At 39.0% G+C, this 22,027-nt stretch overlaps 3 protein-coding genes across 5 annotated transcripts; 1 reads left to right on the forward strand and 2 right to left on the reverse strand.

The window, feature by feature from the left end:
• The first annotated feature begins 245 nt into the window (after positions 1–245).
• On the forward strand, positions 246–1,730 carry LOC117958623 (neuropeptide B-like). Its single transcript, XM_034895119.1, has 2 exons — positions 246–624; positions 1,382–1,730. The coding sequence occupies exons 1-2, from the start codon at positions 370–372 to the stop codon at positions 1,508–1,510; spliced, it is 384 nt and encodes a 127-aa protein (XP_034751010.1). The 5' UTR covers positions 246–369; the 3' UTR covers positions 1,511–1,730.
• Positions 1,731–2,082: 352 nt separating this feature from the next.
• LOC117958676 (guanine nucleotide-binding protein G(o) subunit alpha-like) lies at positions 2,083–10,860 on the reverse strand. Of its 2 annotated transcripts, none has more exons than XM_034895230.1 (10): positions 10,654–10,860; positions 10,068–10,176; positions 9,849–9,940; positions 9,638–9,730; positions 9,192–9,352; positions 7,573–7,701; positions 4,780–4,909; positions 4,588–4,659; positions 3,545–3,632; positions 2,083–2,427 (listed from the first exon to the last, which is right to left on the reverse strand). In XM_034895230.1, the coding sequence occupies exons 1-10, from the start codon at positions 10,696–10,698 to the stop codon at positions 2,237–2,239; spliced, it is 1,110 nt and encodes a 369-aa protein (XP_034751121.1). In that variant the 5' UTR covers positions 10,699–10,860; the 3' UTR covers positions 2,083–2,236. The 2 variants fall into 2 exon arrangements, with proteins under 2 accessions (XP_034751121.1, XP_034751120.1); XM_034895229.1 differs by having other exon boundaries at positions 10,068–10,203; positions 10,654–10,836.
• Positions 10,861–12,154: 1,294 nt separating this feature from the next.
• LOC117958542 (ethanolamine-phosphate cytidylyltransferase-like) lies at positions 12,155–21,378 on the reverse strand. 2 transcript variants are annotated; one of them, XM_034894994.1, is made up of 13 exons: positions 21,054–21,378; positions 16,691–16,779; positions 16,106–16,267; positions 15,867–15,933; positions 15,681–15,765; positions 15,147–15,188; positions 14,428–14,575; positions 14,124–14,206; positions 13,951–14,028; positions 13,772–13,837; positions 13,613–13,678; positions 13,412–13,500; positions 12,155–13,248 (listed from the first exon to the last, which is right to left on the reverse strand). In XM_034894994.1, exons 1-13 carry the CDS (start codon positions 21,182–21,184, stop codon positions 13,134–13,136), a joined length of 1,221 nt encoding a protein of 406 aa, XP_034750885.1. In that variant the 5' UTR covers positions 21,185–21,378; the 3' UTR covers positions 12,155–13,133. The 2 variants fall into 2 exon arrangements, with proteins under 2 accessions (XP_034750885.1, XP_034750886.1); XM_034894995.1 differs by having other exon boundaries at positions 14,428–14,560; positions 21,054–21,376.
• Between the last annotated feature and the right edge of the window lie 649 nt (positions 21,379–22,027).

The following is a 22,027-nucleotide window of genomic DNA, read 5'->3' on the forward strand; positions in this document are numbered from 1 at the left end:
CTAACATTGTCTCTAGCCAAGTCATCTCTGTACGCATTTTTAGGAGTAGGTCTGTTCTCCCATGTTCGAGTAATTGAAAAGAGACCTTCATTTATTTCAGCACACATGAAGACTTCACAATTGCTTTTCAAAAATTAGATTTTATGACAGAATTTGATATTTCAAACAGAGCTCTTCGGAGGATTGGGTTTCTCTGACGGTAGGTGTGCATGTGTGTGTGCGCGTGCGTGCGTAAATTGCCCCCTCCGGGACAGTTTTGACGACATTGCGAGAATGATGACGGGGTCCCAGTAAAGACTGAAGCAGAGCGGAGACATCGAGAACCACCAGTCAGTCAGAGGTGCGCAGGACCAAACTTCAGTGCTCGACATGGAGATGCCCGCTAAACTCGTGTTCTCCGTCGTGGTGATCTCCGTGCTGGTGGCTTGCAGTCCGACGGAGGCGTGGTACAAGCAGGTGGCCGGCCCGAGCTACTCGGTTGGCCGGGCATCCGGCTTGTTGTCCGGTATCCGCAGGTCTCCGTACGGCAGGAGAGCCGAGCCGGAGCCGTCAGACAGCGAAGAGTTGGCGACCAACAGCGCGTTTCCTGAGTACCCTCCGCACAATTTCCTCCTGAAGACAATTGTGAGTGGTGATAGATTTTTTTTCGACGTATCCTATGGGTGGGATGCCATTACGCGGCAAATGGCGCGGTAGCTCACCGCAAGAGCGCTAAAGTGTATCATTTAACATTTTTAACCTTAATATTAACCTGAATCCTGTTTCTCTTTTAAATACCAAACATCAGTTATTTGCTATCTTTAAAATAAAAGGCTGGAAACTAAATTGTATTTCAGATTTTAAACTTAAGGCATAACGGCCCAATATTGTACTCACACGAACGTTAGTTTAAGCAGAACAAATTCACTTTCCCCGGACCTGGATCATTTGAGTCGTGGAGGCGCTGTCCAGTCAGCACCACTGAACCTGAGAAAGCCCGATTTATGAATTAAAAAACTTATGCAGATCCATTAGCCACATTATAAATCTAATAGCAGGTAAGTGAAATATAAGCAGAACGGTCGGATTTAACTTTGAATTACATTTATATTAAATATGTAAAATCTTAAAATTACTAAACAAAAACTGTCCAAAATGTCAAGTGCAGTAAGTCCCTTTGAAATGTTAAGTGGAAAAAGTAGCATGAAATGGGAACACTGGGAGGTAAATGTGCTTCGTTATCATTTTGACAATGAAGGTGACAAAGTACCTTTGAAATGAGGTCCATATAAATAAACTCTTGATTAGTGTTATATCGAACATCACAATGTCTGATTCAAGTTTAAAGAATTTGAAGATTACATTTTTGTAATTTAACAATTTCTCTGTTCCTCCCCAACAGCCTGTTTGCATCAAAGACATTACACCAAACCTGCAGAGCTGTGAACTCTTCCATGAAATCAAAGGTTCATTTAAGTGCCAAGCGGAGGTCTTCCTCACTCTGGACACTGCAGACTGTGCAGGAGACTGAGCAGTAAAGCCCAACAGCTGGGTTGGATGATGGAAAAATGCCGTACATTTCTCCATCTTTAATTTTAACACTAATGTTGCACTAGATGGAAGATATACATTTCATTCATCACTTCAATTTATTTATTGATTTTATGATAAACCAGTTTTACAAAATTTAAGCTGTAAAAGTATTAATGTACAGACATCTGAGTTTTCATTAATAAATGAATCATATTGCAGCATTTGTTGAAATTAATGAATGCAAAACATTACAGTGTAATGATTGTTCTGATCTACACTGAGGATAAGTAAAACTGCATTTTTACAAACATGATTTATGTCAAACTTGTAGCCTGCAATCATTTTGGTATTTGGTAATTCACTCAGTGGTGGGTGTTTCAGAACCATAAAATGTGTAAGATGTAAATCAAAGAAAACTGACAAACAGGCATGGAATACAAACCGCTTACTGATACAAGGACCAAAGTATTGAACATGGTCAAATTTTATTCCAAATGAGGTGGTGAAAAAACAAAACACCTTTATAATGGGTAATAAATATAAAAAGCATTACAAAAATAGGGTCAGGCATATCTATAAATAAGTTCTTTAAAAAAGCTTTTAAAATATATGGGTAAAGTGCAGCCTTATGTTAACATTAGCTGCTTAAATACAGGAAAACATCCAACAAAATAAAAATACCAGCACTGAATAAATAAACAATCTTACAACCATCAGGTGACTATTAAAGAAGCTGGACAGCTGCTAGGTTCTCCTTCATAACCTGATCTATGACCATGTGAAAGACCACCTGTATGTTCGTGGTGTCGGTGGCTGTGGTAAAGTGGTGGTACACTAGCTGGTCAGGACTGCTGCTACATGAGGAAAACACGGCAGTTATGTGGTGGGCTGCAGCATCCACGTCAACATCTGCCCCTGAATGAGGTCAAAGGAAGAAACATGCCAAATCTTGAGACATCCGACTGAGTTCATTAAAGTGACGGGTCAGTTTAACTAAACAGACAAAACTACATGCACACAGGGGCAGTCTAATTCATTAAATAATAAAAATCAAGAAACTGGCTTCTGGTGAGAATCTGCATACAAGTTATCCTTCTGAATATAGACAAATAAAACATGAGTTTAAAATATGTTTGACCATGATCTGGCCAGAATGAATGATATGCAGACAAACAGGGAGGACGGTATTTGAAATATCTGGCAAGAAGGAATTCAGATGACCAATAGACTGGGAGAATGCAGCGGCCCATCCAGCAAAACAAAGGGACTCATATAAATTCCTTAAGGAATTTAAGATTCAGATAAGAGAAAACACCTCCAAGTTGTCAACTCGTGAGTTGTAGAGTTGAGCAAGAACTGGAGAATCCCAGGTCAGCAGTATATACACACGTCATCAGTTTCTAAATTTGTGAGTCATTACTCAACATTGGGGCTATTTATCTATAAATAAAAGATTCAAAGAAACGATAATGTATACTTAAAAAAAGTCCCATGGCATGACAATTTAACTTTTATGGAGGTTTTTTTAACATTAATATGCGTTCCCCCAGCCTGCCTATGGCCCCCCACTGGCTAGAAAAGGTGCTAGGTGTAAACCGAGCCATGGGTATCCTACTCTGCCTTTGAGAAAATTAAAGCTCAGATTGGCCAATCTGGAATCTTGTCCCTTATGGCCTCATAAGGGCTTGTGTCCCCCCCCTTCTCAGCTACCGACTCAGAAATGGCATGTCCTAAGGAAAGCTCATTGCGGGACTGGCTCTTATGGCTATAATTCTGCACCAAGGCTGAATTTCTGGAAAATAGACTTCAGATACAGAATTAGGGGACCGCAAGGCCTATATAAAAAGCATCCAAAAGCACCATGTCATGGGACCGTTAAGATCAACTAAATGATGAACTTTATCCTTTACTATTTTTACTTTTACTATTTGAACTCCCAAAACGTAAAGCAAAAGTATGTTGTACGCAAACGCCGATGGAACAGTTGCTTGGAGTCTTAAAAAAGAAAACGAAACATTCTTCAGCAACATACCTTTGTAACTAGAAAGGTAAAATCTCAAGTGTCTTCCAGAGTGTAGGATCTTTTCCCGGAAAAGGTCAGTTTTGTTCATAAATAGAATCTGTTTGAAAGAGCAAGATGCCATCAGAGTTGGGAATTTTAATAAGTGACAATATTCTAATATTCCAGTTGATTCCTTTCAGTGCAGTTTCTCACAACATGAACTCATGTCTAAAATGAGTCACATTCACAACATTTGAACTATCTGTACAAACAAGACTCTGTAGTCCCATCTACCTGAGGCCTAATACTGTTAAGTGGTATTATTTCTAAATCACCATTTACACTGTAACATCAGTAGTTGTATTGTGAAATGCTGTTTCAGAAACAATACCCATGGAATGTGTTCCATTTTGTAGTTGCAGAGTATGGCTTCTCCAATGCCTTGGGTGAGTCATTGTCAGCATCTCCATTAAAGATCAGACACTGGTTCACATGATAGGTCGAAATTTGAGTTTGCATCTCCAGTCAATATGCACTTCTACCATTTTATAGCACCTCTATAGACTTTGTATTGTGCCAAAAGAAAATCATTTGACTGCCCAGAATTTAAAATGTAATTAACATTAAAAAATAAATTATGCAAGAGGAAACGGCCATAAGATATCCCTTGCCCCTTAATGCCTAAAGTTGCTCAAACGCCAATATAGAAAGATAATGACCAACAAGTGAGTTATTGATGGCGATGCAAATAGCCCCACCATCTCACACTATGACCAAAATCATTCCAACCAATTACACCTAGTGTGAAACAGTGTTCGCAGCCAACTTACTAAACAGAAATCAACTGCCCTATATCTCAATTAAAACTTGATATGCTAATTATGTATGTCAGATGCAATCATGGCCAGTTTGTGTCCCATCTGATTGGCAAGAATGATTACCAAAAGCCCCACTCTGTGCTTTAGTCATCTCAGAAGAGGCCATAAAAAGCTCTACAAAAGGATCCCTTTATTTCATTCAAAGCATTATTTAGCTTTGAGAAAGTAAGTTACTGGTAAGTCAAATAAACTTACCAGTGAGGTGCTGCTAAAGACTGTGTTGTTGCAGATGGATGTAAAAAGTTCAAGACTTTCTTGCAGCCGATTCTAATAAAAAGGAAAATATGGAAAAAGGAAAGTAGAGCGGCCAGACAAAAGATTGTGTCTATATTTTGCAAGAAAATGAATAGATCACATTTAATTCATGCGATTACAATTAGAACATACCCCTGAAGTTTCGTTCGTCTGTGTCATATCATAGCTGCTCAGGGCCACGACATACAACACAGCCTGAATACAGTCAAAGCAGCTGAGCCACTTCTTCCTCACACTCCGCTGGCCCCCGACATCATACAACCTGCAAATAAGCAAAACAAATCAATTCATGCTTTATTCATCCAACAAGTTGCTTCCGACTGATCAAACGATATGTGCATGGAGAGAAAATGTGCAATTGAGCATGATCTTCCCTATGTTTATAGCTTGAATCACTCTAATGAATCTATGGAGACATGATCTGCCACTGGAGAGCTTGTGTTGCTAAACTCTTCAGAGACAGTCACATGATTCAGAGTTCATTAATACATCTAAATAAGTGTTCTTAGGGAATAAGGCAATATCCCTGATATTAAATAATATCAATTAGAACCCATTTAAAAAATTGGGGCAATCCATTTCAAAATATAAACTGGTGCTGACTAAGTGAAGTTGAGGGTCTTGGTGACACAGGTAATGAGCCCCCATTTTGGCCTGACAGTCTCCAGGTGCATGATTGCAGTACTCATGTCAAAGGGAATAAAGCGTTTATCCCCTGGGTCAGGAGTCAGTTTTAACAAGCTGGGACAATAAGGCAGAACTGTGGTATTTGATGGCAGTAGTTACAGTGCTGCAGAAAAAATAAAAATAAATTCACTTGTGACAGGCTTGACTGCAAGCAAGTAATTTTTCAAATGTAATGGAAGAGCATAATAAGACATGTAAACTGATATAGCAAGCAAGAGCTGAGGAAATAACGTTAATGAATTTAGCCATTTAGTGGAATTCGCCCAAGACATACGACACTGTCTCACACCGAGGCCGCTTATTAGAATTGTGTTATGCAAGTTTAAGAACATATTAAAATGTTATGCTTCTAATTAAATATGAGGCCAGATAACCTGGGAACCCCCCCGCCCCCCCAATGTTAACTACTGCATGGGACACTAAAACAGAATGCACAAGGGCAGTGTATTATTCTATTTACATGGTCTTAACTATTGCAGTTTGGCTGGTTTATCGTTCAGTGGTATCTAAATGGAAATCTCGACTAATTCAAACCACCTTCAAACTGTCAATGTATTCAACATTAAAGTAAAAATGACAGGACCACTGGAGCAAACAACTTGATTCCTTAGATGAAATATAATTCTGTGCAGTTTAATCTTTAAACGTTGGCAAAGTAGATTTCAAACTCTTACAGTTCACTACATTATGTATTGAGCATCTAGAATATTTGATTATTAAATCTGATAAAATCTTTCATAAAATGTTTCTGAAAAAAAACAAAACATTTAGTAAAATTGTCAGAACTTTAATATTTTCCAAAGTGAAGCATTTTAATGCGTCAAACCTTGAAGCTACACTATGTGCAATATTAATAAAACCCTTGTCTATATGGATTTTATTTCTAATGACTCACACACTTAATACCGCCACAGCAAAAAGGGACAGATCACAGGAGAATTCCGAAAAGGTTGCTTAGGAGGGTGGGGTTTTAATGTTTTCATCGGACGCTCCCTCCATATTTGTGTCATTATTCATGAAATACCAGGCAGAGAGAAGCAATCAATATTTCATGTCTGAGTCATGCCCAGGTAGCCGCCTCCCTCAGCTCAGAAAAGTTCAGCTTCGTCAGGGACCCCAGAGGCTAAAAAACAGCTTTCTAGGAAAGCTGCATGTTAAAGAGTGTATAACTGCGTAAACAGTGAATGATAAATAAATCTAAATCCAAAAGCCCTCAAAGACCCATTGACTAGGTTTGCTTAACAGATTGATTAGAATTCCAATTACCAACAGCAATCATAATAAAAAGGCTAGAAATGCACATTAAAACACTAAAAAGCCATCTTATTAACATGTTGAAGCTCGTGACCAAGTAAGCTAATCAACAGATTCAAATGTCACCATTACACATGCATCTCTTCAGGCATAGGACTTCTAAACATCTCCTTTTGTCATGCATCATGTACACAACATGCACTAATGTGATGTATAGCCTACAATCTCTTTCAATGTATATGTAATATTTTCTGTGTTCAGTGTCTGTGTGTAGCTGCATGCTTGTGTTAAACTGCATGTTTACATGTGGTTTTAGTACCTGCTCTATTTGTACATATTTCACTAGAGTGCGTGTACAGAATGGGGGATACATTTCATACACAAAGAAATGGCAAAACTGCATAACGCCCCTTTAATGCAAATTTCTTTGCCGTTTTCTCTATATAGCTCCCCCACAGCTTTGGAATGGATATTGGGTCCTACGTTTACTTGTAGGAGACTCCTCGCTCTGCCTGTCCGACGACCACCATACAACTTGAAAAAAAAAGTCAACCATTTCAATGAATGGTTGGAATATTGGTCCGAAGCTGTTCAGTTAAGGTAAATTAAGCTTTAAAAAAATAAATAAAAATAAACTTGCATACTTCCCCTTTCAATGCTTTCTTAATGATATTTGATAAGGTGTTTCAAGGGAATATGACCAACACTTCACTGTGCCATAACTCAGTTATAGCGTAAGATCCAGAGTTCAATTGTCTCTTTAAAATGAAATTGTGTTAACCATGCATATTCAGCTACATACTTACCCCTCTTACAATAAGTGAATATGATGCTCGCACTGAGCCTAGTGCAAACAGTTACAGTATTTACCTTTACAAATTCAATATACAGCCTTATGTTGGCATATGTTATCTGTACACGGTACTATAGTATATCATGTTCTAACCGTTGCTGAATTTGTGCTTCAAGTTTAATAAGTCTTACCGAAAGATTGTTTCATTAAGTTGAAACACTGTTTCAATGATTCCACAGGTCCTCACTCTGACTCTCAGAACATCCGTCTCCGTAGGAACATACTTGGGAGCGATGATTCTACTCATGTTTTCAAAGAAACTGGAGAAGAAATAAAAAGTAAAGAAATATCACTTAGTGATCAGAAACATTTCAGATAATTTAAGCTAAATTGTTAGAGTACACTAATAAATAAATGCCCTAGTAGCTGCAGTCAAAAGCAGTCGGTTATGTTAGACTGATTGTGTTGGAGACCTTTTTATCCACATACGAGACTTGTCCGATGTCCATCTGCAATCACAAAGCCTTGGCTTTGTACACAAAAATTACACATTGTGTGCACTGCATAAATGTAAGGTGATTGATTGCATGCCAAAGCATTTCAATGCAATACTATCTTCTAATATCCATTTCAAAATGTTCCATCTTTCAACAGCAGTAACTTCCGGTTAATGAAGAGTGTTTGGAAATGTTCTCGGAGAGCCCCATCTAGCACTGCACTCTTGTTGATTGTGTGGCATTATAAACACTACTAACTGATGCTAATATTTAACAGCGCCGGTATGAATTCCCTTGTGTAGGGCAGTGGTGGCCTAAAGGTGGGAGACGCGGGCTTGTTGGCGCGCACACACATGATGCGATATGATTGCATAAAAGGGAGAAACAATGTCATCCAGCAAAATGTTTTCCACACCTCAGGCAATGATCCACACTTGTGCTGATGATGCAACAAACACTCCAACCAAATAATTTATGCAGAGTGGTGTGTTAGGGTTTCATGACACTATGCCGGCTGCTATTTATTGGTTGAACAATTGAAAGGGCACAATTGCTGAAGGACAGCAATTGAGAAAAAAACACAAAAAAACAGCTATGCCTACATACATAAACTGTTCCACCGTGATGTTGGGTAAAACACATAAATAATATATAAAAATGTGACAATTTTTAGTGAGATGTGTTGTGAAAAAAAAAAAAAAAAACTTGATTAAATTGTCTAGATTTGGACATATCTCCCATGCATCCTGATGCAGGTAAGGCTGTTATTTAAATACATTACATATCATTTAGCAGACCTTTTTTTAATCCAAAGTGCATTACAATATGTCAAAAGTTGCACACCTCTGTAGCAACTAGGGGATAAGGGTCTTTGGTTGATGCCATGGGATTTGAACCCAGGTCTCCCCCGCCAAAGGCATGGGACATATCCACTGCACCATCACCACCCTATAATACTATAAAAGTGTCAAAACTTTCAACACTGGCAAATCAGAGCACACACGCTTTTTAGTGAGTGGGCTTTAAAGAAACAAGTGCTAAACATATAATTTCAGACAGAGGGTTAAGACGGGCATTATTGGAAATAGTGTTTTTAACATTAAAGCATAAACACTATTAAAAGCCGAAAATATAAATAATGAAGCTGAAAATGAGCAGTGTTTCCAAGTAAGCCATCCATTTCTTGAAGACAAGTTTTTCTCAGTACCTGCTTTACTTTTGCTCCGTATTTATAAGATGTGATGACATTTGCACCGTCAGCCATAATTGGGTGGAATTGTGCAATTTAGATAACTTTAGGTAATTCTACTCACTAGACTGCAGAGTCATTGAGCTCAAACTCGTAACCTCTGGCTGCAGCTGCTCGCACCCCTTGGTCGGCCCAAAGCGCACAGATCGCATGAGCCACGAACGGTAGCAGCTCCTGGTCGTCTCCCAAACACTGACTGCAGGACAGAATGGAGCGTGCGTGCATCTGCACGCACGGGACAAAATATCATCTAAACACTATATTTTTCAATGTCAATGTTTTGTTTTCTCCCACAAAACTAAATGTAACGCTCTATCTGAAGATACAAACAGACCAATATTTCTTGCAACACCAGAAGTCAGTATAGATGATTGGTCATTATTCAATGGGTGTTGTATACAGACAAAGACTGACATCTAGTGTGACAGAGAGGGGCTGCAATAAAAAGTGGGCTACCACAGAGCAGATTTGATTAACCTTTATTTTAAAAATAGTTTAATCTCTCCTCACCTTGTTCTTCTTGTTAGCAAGATTAATCCTCAGCATCCCCATTCCTTGAAGAACAAACTTCATGGAGGTCAGTAGGTTGTCCAGGACTGCAGGCTACAGAGGGAATGACAGTCAACCTTTTGTCCCATCACTGACGCTGAAAAGTTGTTTTCGACTCAAATAGTTCAGTGTGTTCAACAATTGCTTCGTTTGCTTGCAGCTGTCCCAATACCTTAAAACTTATGAGCTCCTGTTTGGAGAAGCCATGACTGTGGATTATCTTAATCTGTTTGATTAGGGTGCTCTTTCCACTCTCTGCAGCTCCTGGACACACAAACCAAAGACATGTTTCCAGTTAAAAACTGCAACACTTCCCTGAAATCGGATTAACTACATTCATGTAATATTAAAAAATTAAAAAAAAATTAAATTTAAAAAAAAAACCACTTACCAAGCATGAGGAATTTTACCACATTCATCTCAGTCCGGGCATGTTCACTAAGGTCTTGCTCTATTTTTGAGCTCTGGAGCTTAGCCTTTTTACTTTCGTCTGTGATCTCTTGGTGAAGGCACATTCCCATGCACATCTGAGCAAGAATTTAGCTTTTACATGGATGCTTTGGGACTATAACAATGACTGAAAAATCTATAGTAATACCATTTCATTAACAATTGAGAATATGTTTGAGTAAATGTTTAAAACGGACTAGCAATGCAATGGCAGATTAGATTTCTCTTAAAACATTTAAAAAAAGTTAAAGGCTATACTAAATTTGCGTGACATTACATAAACGTAAACATTCATTAAATAAATAAGTTCCAAATACTTTAACTGACTGAATGGCAACCTGAAAGATTATTCCATAAATCTATTAAGACTGAAAGACGACTATAAAGCTAGCATATTTTTAAGCACAGATGTGTTGACCAAGACTTAACGAGGATGCACCTCTCGGACTTTGGTCATAGTTTTACAACATATATTAGCATTTCCAAATGCTAGCTTGGAACTCGAACATTTTTAATGGATGTTCTACCTGCAGTGGAGCTGGCAGTAGGCCTATACCAAGACAGCAAAACATCACTCTGCGTTCGCTCTGCACACCGGTGTCGTCTGATTCTCGGCTTCAACAGCTAACAGAGTTAGCAACAAACGAAAGCGCTAATTAGCTTCATTGGGCGCACGTGTGAACCCGGATACGCTTTCTTGACAGCTTGCTTCAGAGAGAAACCCCCAAAAAGTACATGAAAAACATATTTTTTCTTCTTCAAATGAGCACAACTTCACTTAATTAAATACATTTGAAAAACTTACGCTGCACACATGCAGTTGAATCTATCAATATTTATAAAAACGGTTTTTCCATGATGAATGTTTTGAATGGGAAAATCTAGTCATGCTTAGCCGCTTTCAGTGGGAAAATAATTGACTCAAGTAGGCCTACTTTTGAGGCATAATTTTGTTTTTTTTCTTCCATAGTATACTTTATACTTTATACTGCACTGCATTTAAGAATGAAATCTGACATCTAACCAGTTACTTTTAAAAACATATAGGTAGGTATACATCAGTTTATAATGTTAAAGCTTTAACTGCCCAACAATGTAACACGTTTACAATTACTCTACCTTTGACAACATTAAAATGTAAGTAATGAATTAAATGTTAATGAATCAGTGATAATATTCCAATAATATATAAGATAGATGATATATGTTACACTGATTGGGGCCACATGGCATAATACATGCTTTAACTAATTTTGAATGCAGGTTGTTAACTTTTAATGGAGTATAATTTTATTGTGGTACTGCTAATTTTAGTAAAGGAAAAAAAAGAAAGAATTCTCATTACTTCTCCCAGTATTGCCTGCTTGACACAGGGTTGCCAAACATTCATACTGACTGAATGACTTTCTGGGCCATGTAACGTCATGCTTCCATATAAACGGATTTTCAAATTAGGTCAATATGGCCTTTTTCTCTCTTTTTGAAAAAGCTTACAGATCTTAGCTGGGTACCAATCTGCTGCTAAAATAATCTACTCTTAATCACCTGACATTTAACGAACTCTCTGTGTGACTCATTCATATGTTGAAAAATTCAGATCCTTTTTTTGTGATCAAAGGTAACTTCTGTGTCCAAAACATGACTTTAACCTTTCATTGTGTGATTACAGCACACCCTGCTCATTTACCTCAATCACTGAGGAAATAAATAAAAATGTTGCAATCCTCATAACCTCTGCCATTTTCTGTTTTAGGGAAATAATAAGACGACAAATAGCCTTTCAGATGAAAATGTTTTTATTTCCAATCACTTTCTACAGTGTTTGTCAACTGGGAATTGTCAATGACATATATACATTATAGCCTACACTGAATACATTCCAACTAGACATACAGACATATTACTATTCTTTTTTTTATACATTAAACGATCTATACAGTGGTTAATGGAGAGGAGGTGAGTAAAATATACATTTTCAAAAAAATATTATTTAATCACATTTGATATAGAGACAGATGCTTATTTTTGTTTAGGGTTTAATGACAGTAAAAGGTCTTCATTATCAAGTCAACAACACTGAGCATCTGTCATTGTTTTAATCTTAAAAGCAGTCTGTTAAAGCTTTGTAGTGTTATCTATATTAGGATAAACCTTAAAGGAGTGTTGGTTTAAGAAAAAATACAACTGCACTCAAAAGGCCAGGCATGCAGGTTTTGACAGTGTGCATTTTTGAGTTGAAACCCTTAAACAAAACAGTTCTTTTTTAGAAGTTAGTGCAGCTTGGAGTAAGGCCTGATATGTCCATGAGGTCCTGAAAGAGTTTCAACACCTTTACACTAACGAACACTTCAAGTTTGATGCTGAGAAGCAGGGGGATTTCCTACTTCTTTATTGGTGTCAGCATCCTCCAGAGAGCCTGTAATCACTTTATAATACATTACATACAGTATATACATGGATAGATTAGTTGTGGGGCGACATCTCTTGCTTGGATGAAAGCGGCAACAACCCCATGGAAATGACTAATCAAATCATTTCCTTGTTACAGTTTAATGCCTGACCGGCATCTTAGGTCCCCACACTTGCTAAGATAATAGTTAAAAAATCTATATTTTTGAAGGCAACAAAAATAAATACTTCAGGAATTAAAAATATCCAAAGACAGAAAATAGACATTTGAAGACATACTAATATCTCCTTTGTCTGTATGTATGATTGTTGAGTGAATATTTGCATAATGCTGAATAATGCAGACACACACATGCACGCACGCACGCACGCACGCACGCACGCACACACACATTGTATACCTGATGATCCCACAGCAGACTGTACTGCCCTGGCTTTAAATGGGCTGCTCTAAGCACTGCTGTTATTAGCCAGGATTGTCTGTGGAAGGTGACATAACACATACAAAAGGGTTGATTTTACTGTACATGAGTTTAGAATAATGGAGCTTGTCAGTGTTATGTTGACACAAAATCGATGGTGCTTGTTTAGGGCCTTCCTACAGCACAGCCTGGGCTCTTTCTTTAGTCTTTTCTTCCTCTTGTCGCTTCATGGCCTGGATCACAGCAATCTCATTGGCCTCTTTCTTCTGGTTCCTTGCTTCAAATAGCAACCTGAATCAAAACAACAGAATTGGAAAATAGGTCTCAACAGTCCCACACAAACTGTCCCATTTAACTTAAAATGTTTTTCCCATTGGATATAATATAAAATTGTCTATTTCTGCCCTCCAGTCTTTGTGAGTGTTTCCAGAAGTTGACAGGCCCCCTTTTTAACCTGTTTTTGATTATCCTCTGCACAATGGCATCTGTAGTGAGGCTGTTGACACTGTCAACGGTACGTAGGATTCCTTCCCTCCTCGGCTCCTGGATTTAAAGAAAACATTCCGCATGGATGTAATATATCATCTCTGCACATAACTGTATTTAATGGAGTTTTTTTAATTAAAAAGCAGTGTGTGACAGTATTTAGTCTTACAGCATAAGGGTCGGATCCATCCTTGTCAGGATATATTTCTGTCTTTCCGTGGCATACAAGATCCACCTGTGGATGAAAATATTTGCTATTTTGTTCACTTTTAATTGCAGAGAACATTATTATCTAGTGGTGAGAGATAACTTTGTGGCCTGTATTTACCTTGAAATGGTCCAGTAAATCTTTTGTGACTGCAAAGGGTGCACCAATAACTACTTCTGACACATACTGTGTAAAAAAGCAACACAACTAAATCAGAAATCAGCCACCCACAATTAATAGCAGATAAAGAAGATATAGTTGTAATGCACTGTGTTGATGGTGGAAAAAGAAGAACCTACTCGACAAGCCAGGACGCTGAGCGTTCTCTCGTGGACATTCATAATGGGGTAGTTTTTCCCTTTGTAGCGGTTCACCTCCTAAAACATGTGAACAAAGAAAATATAAAATGTCAAAACTCAATTCAGGGAGGCAGTGAATGATTTACACAATTGAAAAAGCCAAGGAGACTCACCTGATCAAAGTGCAACCCCACTATAATGTAGGGCTTTTCTGCAAGCTTATGCACTGCTTCCAGGAAGTCCACATGGCCAATGTCTGATAGGAGACTAGTCAAGGGTGACTAAGCATTTTAGGAAAGCAGACTTTTTATAGCAACAGTTCACAAAATTAGGAATTCACAACATTCTGAAAGTGACACCACTGCTTTTATAGACGACAGTTACAGAAATGTTTCAATTTACTAAAGTCTTCATGTTTTTTGAACCAAAGGTTGTATTGTTGTTAGCAATATTTTTAGTGAGGTTCTAAAAGGATACGAAAAAGGTCAAATGCTCCTGCCACATAGATGATTGTGTCTCCGGGTTGAGGCTCCTGGCCTGAAGCAAACTGGATGATCTTCTGTGAAGTCTGCAGGAACTGGGACACCCCCGTCCAGGGACTGTGGCCCTTCTGACCATGTGAGCCCCGTAATCAAGTAACAGGCACAATGAGTACAAACAGACCTTAGCAATCAGTATCGTCACTGGTATTCACAATGCTTGATCATCACCACCCTCTAGTGGTGTGAGTAGTAACGTCACCTCTTAAATGCTCAATAGCTCACTTGCCTGTCCCCAAATCCCCAGGACATTTATTCAGCCCTCTCCAAATTTACAGCGCTGCTGTGCCAGTCGCAAATGTTCTAATGTGAAGAGACCCTCTAAAGCTTTCACACTATTTAAATCCACAGCATGTTAACTCTGAGTTAGGTTCGCTATCCAGGAACAGAAGTGGCATTCACTGTTTACTGGCACAGCCAGCAACTTGATTATAAAGTGGGTCCACAGTAAAGGCTTTTGTTTAATAATGGTTGACATCTGACCCACATAGCAACTTTAACAACTTGAATGTAAGTAAATGAAAAGGAAGCTAAAGAACCAAGCATTTGTTTTTCACGGATATGCTAATTGAGAGTTTGGTAGTAGGCTAAGTATTGGTTATTAACTAGGTGATGACCAAAGCATTAAAATTAGCTGGAAATGTGTTTGGTACCTACCTTTCCAAAGTTGTCTGTGTGCTGCTGATAGTCTGAACTATCCTAAAGAGAAGAGAGGTTTGAATTATTCATAATGCACTTCAAAATCCACGTTACAAAATTAGTCACAACTCGGCCGCATAATAAATTACATTCATAACATTATCAGGTTTTATTTGGTCTATAAAAACCAATACAGTGTCTGCCTTTTTGTTCAAGGAAACAAAGGGAAATTCAAAGGAAATTCCAACTCAAGTACAATTAGGAAAGGCTTTTTCGATAAAAGTAAGTTTTCGGAGGGCCCTAAAGAAGACCACTGACTCAGAAACCGGATTTCTTCAGACCGATCATTCCAGAGCCTCCTGCCCTGCAAATGCTCGGTCACCTTTTTGTTTTCAGCTAGGCCTCTGGCTCAGAAAAAAGACCTCTGCCCAAAGATATCAAAGTTGAACGTACGATAAGAGGTCAGGGATATGGGCGCTGCATAGTGGCAGTGAGATAAAGGCGTGTAAAACGGTCTTGTTATCTTTATAGAAAGACTAAGGCTATACTTACAATGTTGCTGTGATGTGCTTTGGTCATCAGTAGCATTCTGCCAACCAGATCTGTAGTTGAAACTCCCTGGGTTCTCTTACACTCCCTGGAACCGCATAATACACAATTTAGCAACCTAAGAAACACATACACAACATACTATCCAGACTGTTATTATCGTCTGCATTTTTCAAAAAGGAAACTTGCCTGTACCGCCCCGACTTCTTCACCTCCTCATATGTGTCTTTCCCATCCACTGTTAGTGTTATATCATCTGAAACAACATCATACATGACATACTGCTTGCAGGAATCAACAGAGCCCTGCATGTTACATCAACCAAAAATCTGTGATCTAGCATTATACTTGGAAATGACCAATGGTGTTTATGGCTATGAATCTATTTGTGTGTCTAAATGATGACACGAAGCAGTGATATACTGTACCTCCGTGCACACAAAAGTCACAGTTGTACTTGTCGAGGGTCTGGAGAGTGGTGACATAAGGCGCTCCTTCCACAACTTCATCCACCCATTTTATGGCCCGCACCATCTTATATCTTTCTGCCTGAGTGAAGACTGGCGGACCCTTGTGCTTTGCAATCTCACCTTGAAAACAAAACATGTACACAATACTGTTGTTGACACACACAAATAAAATGAGATTAATAGAACAGAGAGACAGAAATATCCATCTGATAAGCAGTTTTTACAGTGACGGAACGCAGCTGCGCCTTCCTCCTTAAGATATTTTATCATCACTTCAGCAGAGGGATAGATTGCTGATAGCTGTGCTGGTCCTAACTATGAAGTCATTCTTGGGTATCTATACTGTATACTGTATGTCTATGGGTAAGATGTAATCGCTGAGTAGGTGCACTACTGTTACAAAAATCCCTGTACAGGGCACAGTGACTCATCAGCTCAAAGCTGAATCATGCACGTTAAAGGAAGGCGTTAGAAATGACAAAAGTTATGTACAGATGAGCTAGGCCTTAAAGAGAGGTATAAGTCAATGGTTCTGAGCCTTACTATCTGTGTGTACTCCAACGATGAGGTAATCTCCCATGGCCTTGGCCTGTCGCAGCTGGTTGGAGTGGCCATAATGGACCATGTCATAGCTGGGAGGATAAGAAGATAAAAAGTAACATAAAAGTTACATAATGCTAGGGAGGTACAAGAGCAGTAGGAAAGGAATGTTTTTAAAACAATTGGTTGAAAAATCAAAAAAAAGAAAAGGATTCTTGAATTATAGTCATAATGTTTGGCAGCCAATCAAAATCAAAACAAGTCCAAAACTCTTCTCCGGTGCATTATGCTTTATTCCCGACGATAGCAAGATAGTCGCAAACAACTGTTGAATAAAGCATGGTGAACTTAGAATCTGCAGCCCCTCTTCAACACTCAGATGTCTAAGTTTTTCAATGCACCAACACCAACTTGCAGTAACTCTTACTAAAAAGAGAGAGTTGATTAAAATCCTGTGATATAAATAAAAAGCAATGACAAACTGGAGTGTAGGAAATCACTAGATGTTTAGTTCATGGGCTGAAACATGCATAACCCCTGATATTTCTGATATTGTCAACCCACCAATGTATTTCACGCACTTCATGTGATCTGTTAAATATGTTATCAAAGTCCAAACATAAAAAGTCAACAGCAGAGTGTCTTTCTTCCTCCCACTTTACTCCACCCAGGCTTTGATACCATCTGTAGATAATTAGATTAGCCCAGATTGGAGACTGAGATTGTAACATGGTAATCTAACATGGTAATAGAGAACAGATGGGCATTAGCCTTCCATCACTATTACTACTGCCAACAGCTGACATCAGCCTGATCATTTTTCTTTCTGGTCTACTTGGAGCATGATACTGTCTAATATTCACAAAAAAAGAGAAGAAAGTGACTGCAGGTGTCACTGAAGACGTTTATTAGACTCTGATCACTGCTACAGTTGCTACTATAACCATCACCAATTTTGTAGCAGCAATTAACTTGGAGAATAACAATAATGACAACATAATTGATGGCTGAAGGGAAAAAAAAACACATTCAAATTGGCATCTGTGTCCTCTTTAGTTCATTAAATTACACGTCAGCTCTGTCATGGGTCAGGTGCAGAACAGCCCTATGAATAGAATCCTCAAAAATCAATGAGAAAACAGATGAATGCTGCCCTTACTACAGTTTGCGCAAAGCCACAACAGTAACAGAATCCCATGTTGTTATCAGCCCCAAGCTATGCTAATGAAAGATAGCATCTGTGCCTTGCCGTGGTGTCACTATAGAACGCCTGACTGAAAACAGCCTGGACTGCACTCGAGTTTTACTTGAACACAAAAAATAACAATTCCCAGACCGTAGGGGCTTTTTTTATGTGATTCAGATGTATCCACTATACTTCAACAAAATGCAAGAAACCACAAAGAGTTTTTTCTGTGCGAGTCTTGTGCTGTCAATCTGTTGAATTAGGATCCATGTGTGCAGGCTCTGAGGTACAGAAGTGACAGAGGAATGTAGTAAGAGGGAGCATTTGGAGATGATGAATAGGAAAGAAAACTCAGAGTTACATAAAACCAGGAGACTATTTTGTGGGGTATTATAATACCTAGATGCCCAACACGTGTCACCGTATTCCTGTTGTATTTTTTAGCAGGGATGGATCATGACCATGGGATGATGAAATATTAATTAGTGTAACCTGTTAGTAGACACCCAAACAGCACATAAGCTTCTCAAGAATAGAGTGATAGAATATAACGGGATATGTGCAGGACATACCAGTTAAGGGAGCACAACATTTATAATCTTGACATTTTGGTTTTCCTTTCATTCAAAATTTAAAATACCTGGAGTGATCAGGATATGACTAGTCTCATATAACGGCTGGAATTAATAAGAAACACACTGTTACTTCACTGAGGCTTTAAATATCACATTTATAGTCTAGTATGGATTAACTACCCTAGCGGAAACACAGTGGAAGAGGACTTTACACTCTTCCTTGATGATGCTCCACTGACAGCTAATCTTTAACCCCGTCACCTCTTTTCAGGGTTGACAAATAAGCGCCTTTGTGAAGCAAAAAAGGGGGCTGGGTCAAAGAAGTCTCAACAGATGACCTGACTATGCTCTTTCCTTGAAATTTTCCTCTCATACGGCTGACAACGCTGGATGTCAGTAAGAGGGCGGTGGCATCCAGTAGGGCTTCAGTAAACAATGTGCTCAGTGAAGGGCATCGGGCACGGCTGCGCGGGCCACAGTGGCCATAGCAGGTGTGGGCAGGAGGGGTTACAGGGGGTTAATGACATGAGCTCTGTTGACATTGGCTCTCTTTGCATGCTCACTCCACCGGTTAATATTCTGGCATCCCAAACATTCTGAAACATTCCATTAAACCATGGACAGGCAGCCACACCTAAATCACAGGAATTCTACAAGAGAAAGCCACAATAATCCTGGCCTTAATACACAGAGTTTGAAAACATGTGTTTTTCCAGTGTACCATGGAGCCACACTCTGTCCACCAAGGCTTGGTGTTTTTCCCAGAGGAGACCTCCTAAAGGCTCAATTCTCGGGCTGCAGCTAATGATTCATTATCAATTATTTGTTTTGTGTGTATCGAAAGATAATAGTGAAAACTGCATATTAGAATTTCAACAGCTAATGATGACATATTCAAATAGCTTGTTTTATAAAGCAAAAGGTCGAAAACCAGTCAGTTATAATCACATATGGGAACAAAAAACATCAAATCACCTCATATTTGTGAAGCAAATAGCCATAATTTGGACAGTGTTTCTGGATGGTAAAGTTGTTGCTGAGTTTTTCCACTATTGGGATAAACTAAAAACAAAATTCCATTCTACTGTTTTGGGGCAAAACAGTACAAAAAAAGAACATTTTCCTACATGGGTAGATACCAGCATGTCTAATGACAAAAATCCTGTGTTCTTTTCAAGTTTAGGTGACCTAAGGGAAGGGGAGACCTCTTAAAAGTGCCAAGGTTAGGGGACTGGAATATCAGACTGAGCACAATACGTGTAGTAGGCTATCTGAGATGACACTAGAACCTTTTCCTTCCACCTGGTCCAGTCCATTAAACCTGTTCGATGTATTGAGCATCATTAGGCCTGAGTGGCCAACAATTAAGTGTGGCTGTCATTTTATAAACAAGGAGAACACTGCGGCTGTTGTGTGTTGGAAGAAATGTTTTAGTTGGACACTGAATTTTACAATAAAGACTGAAATATATTGTTGATTTATATTAGTCAAGTACCATCCGAGCTGGAGGAGCAGAGTGAACAAAGCCTGACTTAGTTTTTAGCTTTTGTTGTACATGTTTGCCGTTTTGCAAACTGATGTTCTCTGGTTAGGGCTGCCCTTCCCACAGCTGTACACATTAAGCACCTTTATTGTATTAAAGGCCGTGCCCGGCGCTATCTAGGCATCTTGTTGAACTTTAATACAATCACTCATTATTCCATTACACACTGCTGAAAGAAGACACCTTGTTTTGTCAGTGTGGCATCATGGAAGTAATCCCACATAAAGTCAAACTAAGTCCGTTCAGAGTGGCCTGTTAACCAAGTGGTCTAAGATGCATAATGTGTAATTGCAATGTTCTGGGTTTGAAAAAAAATGCATTTGTGCATTATCATTCTGTGATGTTGTCTTAATAAATCTTTTCACAGCAAACGCTCTGACTTTCCATAGTTAAGGATGGCTCGTTATTCAGTTGTCCTAGTAACAGAGAACCAGCATGCACAATACCTGGACTCTGAAACTAAGGCATCTATATATACAGCTAATTCTATAGAATTTGCTGTTTCTATCTTAAGTAAAGCCCTGCATTAAGTGCAGTCGGTACTTACAATACATTGCAATACATAAATATGGCAGAAAATGTTATCTAAATGAAGTACAATAATGTGTCATTGCCAGTATACCGGTAAACTACAGAATATACTTAGGGCTGGTCATAGTTTGGAATTAAGAGGCTCCCTCTACATGGCAGTAATGATGTATTATGAAAGATATCCTGATGTTATTATATAATAATGTGTCCACTGAGGAAGAAAATTGAGACTAGGATGTCCCAGTAATAATATAGGGTAAAGTCCTGAATTAGAATGGATTATGTCTGGTCTATTGCAACTGTCATGATAAAGTACATAAACGAGAATATTCAATTAAAAGTTTAATGTTTACTGACATCTTTGGAGAATGAAGCAGCATTCCTGAGAGCTGTAAGCTGCAGCAGGCCTGTCCCGGTGGGGACACAGGCTACAGGCTGACACGTTCATTCTAACGGGTTTCATGCAAACGATAAGAACAATATCGTAGCATCATCATCACAACACCATTTATCATCCAGTAGGTTACTCACCAGCCATCGCACCACACCCGGATTCTTCGCCTCCTCTTCTCGGGACTGCAAGCTGCAGTGCCTGGGGTCGTCCCTGCGTCTTTCCCGGCTGCTGTGTTCACTTGGTGGTGGTGATGTCCGTTCTTGATCATTTTTCAATCTGGTGGGTAATCACTTGAAGTGCAACTGTAGCTGCAGAAAGACTTCCTCCAGTTAAGATGATGAACGGTGTCTGTTGTGAGTCCCCTTTCAGTGCAGGACAGCCGGTTTGTGTGTCGGCAGCAGCAGCTCCAGCGGCAGCAGTGCGGTGCGCCAACGCCTCCTTCATCGGCGACGCAACGACGCACAGCACGCTACGTCAAGTCGGCCAAAGAAAGCAGATAAACCACGGCGGGAAGGAAGCACTTTTAATAAAACTCCTCGAAACGTGTCGTTGCAGGTGTTGATTTTATTTTGAAATGACCAAATATGTGATGGTTGTTCAGTATGGAAGACTTGACACAGGTTGAATCGTACGATGTAGTGCTGGTGCGCGCAGCCGACATGTTGTGACATAATAGCGGCGTTTTCCACTGTCATGTGACGCTATCTGGATTCCCACAGAAATATCTGCCAAAGCTGTCTTTGATGACGTGCCAGTTTGTGGTCTGTACGTTCACTTCAATTTTCTGCATGTTATCAGTCTAAAATAACACCCATGTAACAAAGATAAGATATTCCTTTTATTTATTATAAGTAGGCTTATGAGCCAACAATTAGTAGGCCTATTGGAGTCATTCTTCCCTTGTGCTTCTGGGGAAATATACATAAATAATTACACGCTACAATGAAATACGATGATAAAGATAACACACAACAAAACAAAACAAAGGTTAATGAAATTCTAACTGTTAACACACGTGTCATTTTATGTATTAATTTAGCATTTCAAAAGATATATTGACTCTCAATAAGCAAACATGTCGGTGTGAACGCACTAACTGCCAAGAGTGGTT

This window comes from Etheostoma cragini, chromosome 15 (genome assembly GCF_013103735.1).
Source record: "Etheostoma cragini isolate CJK2018 chromosome 15, CSU_Ecrag_1.0, whole genome shotgun sequence".
In the NCBI taxonomy this organism is placed as follows: Eukaryota; Metazoa; Chordata; class Actinopteri; order Perciformes; family Percidae; genus Etheostoma; species Etheostoma cragini.